Here is an 8,217-nt window from a genome sequence, read left to right on the forward strand (position 1 = left end):
CTATGGGAAGAGATGGTGGAAAGGGGCTGAATATCAGCCAGTAAAACTAGACCAAGGGCCTATTGTGGAACAGACCATCAATTGCTCGTTTGTAAGTTTGGGTTGAAGGTGAAGAAAATTCAAACAACTCCACCAGAGCAAAAATACAGCCTTGTATATATGCCATTTGAATTTCAAGAACAATCTTAAGAACAGATGTAACACACTGAATACTCAGGACATACCTGATGAGCTGTGGGTGACATCAAGAACATCACTCAAGAAGAAAGCAAAAGGTCAGAAAAAAGACCAACGTGGATGTCAGAAAAGCAAACAACTCGTTACATTGGGTCAATCTGCTGCATAAAACCTCTGTAAATTGTTGAAAAGCAAGGATGTTACTTTGGAGGTCTAAGGTGTCCCTGATCCAAGCAATGGTATTTTCAATCGTCTCCTATGCATGTGAAAGTTGGACACCGAATAAGGAAGACCAAAGAGGAATCCATGTATTTGGATTATGGTCCTCTTAAAGAATACTGAAAGCACTCTGGTCTGCCAAAAGAACAAATACATATGTGTTGGAAGACGTACAGCCAGAATGCTTCTTAGAGGTAAGGATGGAGAGATGTTGCCTCACTTTGGACATGTTATCAGCAGAGACTAGTTCCTAGACAACAACAGTGACTGGTAAAATAGAGAAGTGAAAAAGAGGAAGACTTTTGACAAGCTAGATTGACATAGTAGCTGCAACTATGGGTTCAAACATAAGAATAATCGTGAAGATGGTCCAGATGGTATTTTGTTTTTTCCCCCTGTTGTACACAGGGTCACTTCGGATTGGAGCTACCTCGAAGGCATCTAACAACTTTGTGACTAGCATTCAAATACCACCAGAGTTCCTCACCCAATCACATTATTGGCAAAATCCATCTTCATCTGTAACTCCTGGATACACGTTATCTGCTTCCAAAGCACAATTATGGAACTAGCATAAGGTAGTCCCAGACAAATGGGAGCAGTTGGGAGGGAGAAAGGGGATAATGGGTATCAAGTTAAAAACCCAGCAGAACAATTTACATGAACTCTCAAGGCTTGTAAACAATCCTCTGAGGCCTTCTAGACAATGGTCATGTCCTCCAGGCTCATTGGAAAGGCAACTCGGCTCCTTTAGCTTTGGGCAGCTCCATTTTCCTAGTCTGAGAAGTGCCCTCCCTCTCTTGGCCTCAGTGAGCCCCCTGTTCCTTTGTCCCCTAGGGCATTGGCCACCCCACACCCTCAGCTTTGTACCTCATCTTAATGGCAGCTCTACACTGAAGAACTGAGATGGTGAAGATCGTTGAAACTTGGGAAACTGGTCTCACTGTTAAAATCCCCTGAGGCCATTGCTCCATTCTTTGAGACTCCGGAGGGCATGGTCTTATATTTTGAAACCAAATACATCTCTACTTCCCATGCTTCTTGTCCTTCAGCTTGTTTTCAAACTCCTTAGTCTCTCAAAGATGCCAGACTGGCCTTTGCCCTGACTGAGCAAGTGTTCTAAGCTCTTCAGGCCTATTGATATAGGTCTAGAGGCACTTTCTTTTCCAGCAAGCCTTGGGACAAAGGCACTCAGCTTTTTGCCCCATGGACTGGCAAACCTAGCTACTGCCCTAAGGTGTTCAGCCTTTAGGCTCCAGAGGTTGGATCCTGCACTGTCTTTCATGGGTGTCCTTGTTCCACTGCTGCTACTTCTATGCCACTGCTCGGATGTTACAATTTTCCTCATTTCCTTCTGAGTCCCAACTAAAATTCCCTTTGACAATGGGATGGACATAATTCCACCAACAATCTCTTCAAGGTCATTTAGGGTCTTTAGAATTAGGAACCTTAGAACTCTTCAACCACTACTTATTATCCAATTCCAAAACTGTTTCCATGTTTCAGGTATCTGTTAGAGAAGCACCCTATCTTCTGGCATCAAATTCTGCCTTGGTTATCAAATGCCACCGTCAGAGATCATACAAGTGAATGGCTTTAACAGACAGAAATGCATTGTCTCACAGTTTAGGATGTTAGACGTCCATCCTATGGACTTCAGAGTGTCCATTCTAGGGGAAGGCTTTCTATCTGTGTCAGCTCTTGGGAAAGGTCCTTGTCTCCTTTCATCATCCAGGCCAGGCATTCCTTGGAGATATCCATGTGTCTTAGCATCAATCTCCCTTTGGATCTAGGAGTTTCTCAGTGCAAGGACCCCCAGGTCCAAAGAACATGCACCATTCCTAACCCCTTTTCTTTGGTGATTGTAGGTTCTTTGAACCTTGCACATTTTTCTCCCCCTTTATCTCTTGTACGATAACAAAGATGTTACAGGTCATACTTCAGGGACATTTCCCTGGTGAATAGAAAATCATGTAAACATATATTATGTACAAGAGACACATTTTTAGGCCCATGGGATAATGAAAAATATTATCCCATGCAAATAATAACCAAACAAAAATGTGATCTTATTAACACACAAAATATTCTTTCAGCAAAAGTTTGTTATAAGAAGCAAAGTTTTTACATAATGACAAAAGCATAAATATACAGTCAATTAAAAATACATATGCATCTAAAACTTAGACAGTCCTCACCAAACGCAGTGCTATCAAGTCAATACTGACTCACAGTGACCCTGTAAGTTCTAGGTAGAACTGCCCCTGTGGGTTTTTGATACGAACTCTTTATGAGAATAGAAAGCCTCATATTTCCCCTTTGGAGCAGCTGGTGGTTTTGAGCTGCTGACTTTGCAGTTAGCAGTATGCCACCAGATATCAATTCATTGCTTTCAACACTACACAGGACATCTATTATAAGGTCAAGAAGAAAACTGAGGGCCTGATCACTACAAATTAGTCAGACCCATATGAGTGAGCCATCTTGACAGTGGACCACTCATCCCTAATGACTACAGCTTACTCCAATTATGGCTGACATATTGTAATCTCATGAAAAATTTGGAACAAGAACCACAGCTTATTGAACACTTGATCTAAAGAAACTGAATAATGTTTGTTTTCCAGAAAAGTTTGTTATACAGAATCAAATAGCCAACTATATCCAGTGTGAGTTCTCGCAAGTTTTTCAAAAAGTGATCCATGAATGCTCTCCTACAGTTGTTGCACTTATAGCTACCTATCATGTATCCGCTTATGCACAGAAAGGTAAGAGTTACTGCTGAAGGCTTTTCCACACTGATTACATCCATATGGTTTTTCTCCTGTGTGAGTTCTCATGTGCTTCTTAACAGAGGAAAGATTATTAAATGCTTTCCCACAGTCATTACATTCATAAGGCTTTTCTCCATTATGTATTCTCTTATGGACAGTAAGAGAAAAGCTACTGCTGAAGGATTTCCCACATTGATTACATTCATATGGTTTTTCTCCAGTATGAGTTCTTATATGCTGTGTTAGATGTGAGCGCTTCCTAAAGGTTTTTCCACAATCATGACACGCATACGGTTTTTCACCTGTATGAATTCTATTGTGCACAGTAAGAGAAGAGCGTGTGCTAAAGGCCTTTCCACACTGGTTGCATTGATAATGATTCTCCCCAGTATGAACTCTCTTGTGTGTTTTGAGACTACATCTAGTGCGGAAGAGGTGAAGGCACTGATTGCATTCATACGGTTTTTCACCAGTGTGAATTCGTACATGTAGTCGAAGGGAAGATGGATTACTGAAGGCTTTTCCACAGTCACTGCATTCATAGGGCTTCTCTCCATTATGTATTCGCTTATGAACAGTAAGGTAAGAGCTACTGCTGAAGAACTTTCCACATTGGCTACAATCAAAGGGCTTTTCTCCAGTATGGATTCTCTTGTGCTGAGTAAGGTTTGATTTTGTGCTGAAGATTTTAAAACACTGGTTACATTCATTGAGTTTCACTCCATGATGACTTTTCTCCTGTTGATGAAGAGATACATGGTGACTATAATTCCTAATATTTTAAATATTAAGTCCTGCCAATCTCTGCCCAAGTTCTTAGAAGTGAAATAAGGGACTCTCTAGCACAAACCTTTAGTGTATTCACAGATCAGCCTCTGACAAATTTAAAGTTAATTTATATTCCAAATACTCCATATGTGAGTCATGTTCATGAAAATTCTTACTAATGGGAATTCTAGAGGAAATATAACTTGGAGGCTAACTTAACTTGTCTCCAAATTTACAAGTTTTATAGTTTCTCTTCAGATACTACTTATGGTTAAATGCCACTTGCTTCAATGACTCTTCTGGTTATATTGAGTGTTCTTAAACATTTGTGGCAAACATGAACTTACTCATATAGATCTTACCATTTTCACACATTTAGATTGTTCTTTTTTATAGACAGGTCGCTTAGAAATTAGCTCATTGGCTTTAAGTACAGGTTGTAAATCTGAAACAAATTGAAAATAATTTAAGTTGTTGGAGAAAATAAATGACAAAACAAACAACAATTAAAGACAAACTCAGAATTTGAGGATTACGTGCAGGTTCATAATCAAAGAGACTAAAAGTGCCAACCAGAATGAACTGGACGAAGATCTCATGTAAGACTATAAAATTCAAGAAAAACAGAAAGACCATTTCTTGACCTTCTTTAGGCTAAAGTATGAGATAATGAATGGAACGTTAAAGATGAAATTTTCTCAATCTCCTTGTCAGATAAAGAGGCTTTTTTTACAAAGTCCCTGGGGTGACTTAACATAACACTTCCATCCTGTACTCATTGACCAAAGGTGCTGATCATGAGAAATGCAGTACTCACCTGGGAGAATTAGTCTCTTTTCTGTCCTCATCCGGTCTTGTTGCAACTGGGAGATCAAACTAGGTTTATCCACTTGTTTTCCTATCCCTGGAAAAAAGAGACACAATATAGGGGGACTGTGCAGGAGATAAGAAGTACCTCAATGAAATAACAGCCAACATTTATAGAGATGGGTAAATATGACTTTAGAAACAATGAAATAACCTTGTTTAAATTCTAATGAAGAAAGTAAATGTCCTTCACAAAGAGCAAAAATGCAAATATCCTCCTTCAATATTTGAGGTGACTGGGGAAAACTGGTATAGAAACTTATGGCTAAGTTCTAATATACACTCCAGAAGTCCCAAAGCATTTAATCATAGAAGATAAAAAGCCAGGACAAGGAGGTTTTAGTCCACAGTAAAGGAAATATATAGCAAAGTCTTTGAAAGTAGATTATTTCTTTCCTGTAAACTAGGATATTCTTAATTCCCAACAGATATGAGAACATAGCTAGTATTTTAGAAAAAAACATCAACTAAAACATTAAATAAATGAAGCAATGAAGTTGCCCTCAGCAAGGGATGCTAGGTTGCTGTTGCTCTCTAGCTTTATATCTCTGTATCTTTTCTCTTAGAGAGGTCTGGTAATAGTCACTGCTCCTGGACAAATTCCACAGCCACAAACATCACCAATTCCCTACCCTATCATGCTCAGCCCAAAATCACCCTGTAGTTTGTGTCATAGCAAGAAGGTCATGGCTGACAAAACAAGGAGAGAACCAAAGCACCACATGCATACCACACAAATACTCATTACACAAATTCACATGAATCAGTACCATAACTTGTTTAGGTCTCTGCTCAAATGCCCATTTACCGAAAAGCTTTCTCTTCCCAGTCTCCATAAATCTGATGTTCAAAGTCTCCTCTCTCTTATAAGGCATTATGGATTATATGATATTCCCTCCAAAAGTTATGTTAAAGTTCTAACCCTATTTGTTAGAAAATAGGGTCTGTGAAGATGTTATTCTGAAGTCACACAGGAGGAGTAGGGTAGGTTGCAATTCAATCTGAGTCTCTATAAAAAGTAGGCACAGAGAGAAAAAATGGGAAGACAGCCACGTGAATATGTTTCCTGTTCCTTATAAGCCACGAAACACCACAAATCATTTAGGGTTTACAGAAGTCAAGAGAGGATCTTCCTACCGAAGCTTTTGAGAAAGAATGACCACCCCGCTGATACCCTGAATTCAGATTCTTAACCTGCAGAATAATAGAATACATTTTTGTTCTTTAAAACCATTCACCTTTAAGTACTTTAGTACAACAATCTTAGGAAATTAATATACAATATTTTATTTTTCTGTAAAACACAATCATATATCTTCTTGATTTTTCTATAATTTGTTTCTATCTCATTAAAATAGAAGTGCCTCAATAACAAACCTTTAGTTTCATTTGGTGCTCAAATAGTACTTGGCACATCACATGTAATAAATAGTGGCTTAAGAACATGGTCTGCCTGGGTTCAAAGCTGGCATCTACAACTTACTAGCCAGTAAACTATGGTAAGTAAGTTAAATGCACTGTGTCAGTTTACTAATCCGTAAAATGGGTTTAAATAGTACACATTTCATTAGTTTATAATGAGTATACTCAATTAGTCAATAGGCATAGAGTACTTTGAAGAATGTTCTTTGGGAAATGTTACATAAATATTTAATATATATATATAATTATTAGTTATCTGTTGTTAACAAATGTGGCTTGTGAATGAAAGGAATGATTAACAAGACAGTTTCTAAATTTACACACACCTAGTTACGTTGCACCAAAAAATATAAAGGTAAAATTAATTAAAGGAATTTTAAACTCCACAATTATAGAAGATTTTAATATATCTTTGTCAAGAGAACCTATGAAAATACATGTTACATTTGAAAATAGTTAACTGGCTTAGCATATACTAGCTCCCCAAATTAGAGAATAAACATTATTCTCAAAGAAACATGACGTTTTTATAACAACTGACCAATTTATCAGCTAAATACTACATTCAGATAAAGATGAACAGAAAACCACCTTAAACAATAAAGTATTTTGGCTTTAATCAGTAAGTGGCTACTTTTAATCATGAAAGCAGTCATCTAAGAATAAACAGCAGAGTTGATGCAACCAATAAAATGTTTGTCAGGAGGCCCCTGCTGCAGGTCTAAGAGTTCAAGTGACAGGCAAAGTGGCAACCCTATTTCACAAAACCTTTCGGAACACTGTGGCCTACAGGTATCCAACAAGCACCTTCTCCACAGCCAAGATTCCCCAAAGAAATGTTGGCTCGGCTGAAAGGGCAGTGAAGGCAGGAGCCCAAGAGGAGGTCAAGGGGGTTGTCGGTGAAACCGGGCCTGAGAAAGTGGAGACAAAGCCAAAGAAGGCAGCAGGAAAGGCTAAATAAAAAAGTGCAAGCAAAAGGGAAGAGAGGAGGAGCAAAGGGAAAGCAGGCTGAAGGGGCGAACCAAGAAAATAAAGATTGACCTGCCGAAAATGGAGAATCAGAAAACAAGGAGAGTCCAGCCTTGGATGAAGCAGGAGAAAAAGAACCCAAATCTGATAAATGGTTTTCTTCCGTGTCTTATCAGTGAGCCCTGCTATCGCCTTCTTGTACAACCAAGAGACAGATTTTTTACCAACTCTTTCATAATGCAAGTTCTTAGTAGCACTAGAAACATTTTTTTTTTTTTTTTACCCACAGCCATGGAATACTCAATGAAGCACTGTTCTATTTTGAGACCCGGGGGTGTTGTCATGAATCAGAATCCACTGGACAGTAACTGTTAATTTGTTTTGTTTATTTTAGAAACATTTTTTTAAGGAGGAAATCACACTCGTTCTTAAAATGCTTTTGTTAAGATGTGAAATAATTTACTAGTTGATTTAGATTTTAGTACAACCAGTAAATAGTGGTTGTTGAACGGTGGGAAGGTATGGCTATCTTGGGTGTCAAAATAACATTCCATGGGATGGGGGATTTTTTGTTTCCCTAACACAAAACATACTTTATGGCAATTTGGAATCACCATCATGCATTTGTATGACTTGAATAGCTTAAATTGTTTCCCCGTTTTTATAGTAAAATTATGTCTGAAATTGTTCCCTCACTCTGGCTCTCTTAACTGTGTGCATTCCATAGCACCTTTGGTCGTGGTAGTCCCAGTTTTCCTGATATCCTTGTTATGCACTGTAAAAGGTTGAACATTTGAGTGTATAGTGTGTATGACATTAAGTTGTGCACTGATGGGAGTTATAACAGCTTATTAACATTTGAAGATAATGGTATTTGATATCCTCTTAAGGAAAATTTCTCCCCTAAATTTAAAGTTGGAAACAGCAAAGGGAAACACTTCAATGGAATTTAGAAATGAATTTTAACTACATGTCATTTTAGGATGTTGGTTTGTGATGAGCCAGTCAGGGTGCGATGTAG

The 8,217-nt window shown here is 38.3% G+C and overlaps 1 protein-coding gene across 6 annotated transcripts in view; it reads right to left on the reverse strand.

The window, feature by feature from the left end:
- Positions 1-2,697: 2,697 nt before the first annotated feature.
- ZNF557 (zinc finger protein 557) overlaps positions 2,698-8,217 on the reverse strand; it is a 35,138-nt gene continuing 29,618 nt past the window's right edge. For all 6 annotated transcript variants that reach the window (XM_045290384.1, XM_045290382.1, XM_045290386.1 and 3 more), the window contains 3 exons: positions 4,756-4,842; positions 4,301-4,383; positions 2,698-3,908 (listed from right to left, as the gene is read on the reverse strand). In XM_045290384.1, the coding sequence (XP_045146319.1) occupies positions 3,132-3,908; positions 4,301-4,383; positions 4,756-4,842 (947 nt within the window). In that variant the 3' untranslated portion in view covers positions 2,698-3,131. The remainder of the gene's footprint in view (positions 3,909-4,300; positions 4,384-4,755; positions 4,843-8,217) is intronic.

Source organism: Echinops telfairi, unplaced genomic scaffold (assembly GCF_000313985.2).
Source record: "Echinops telfairi isolate 266 unplaced genomic scaffold, ASM31398v2 ScPeMD7_36;HRSCAF=134, whole genome shotgun sequence".
Lineage (NCBI taxonomy): Eukaryota > Metazoa > Chordata > Mammalia > Afrosoricida > Tenrecidae > Echinops > Echinops telfairi.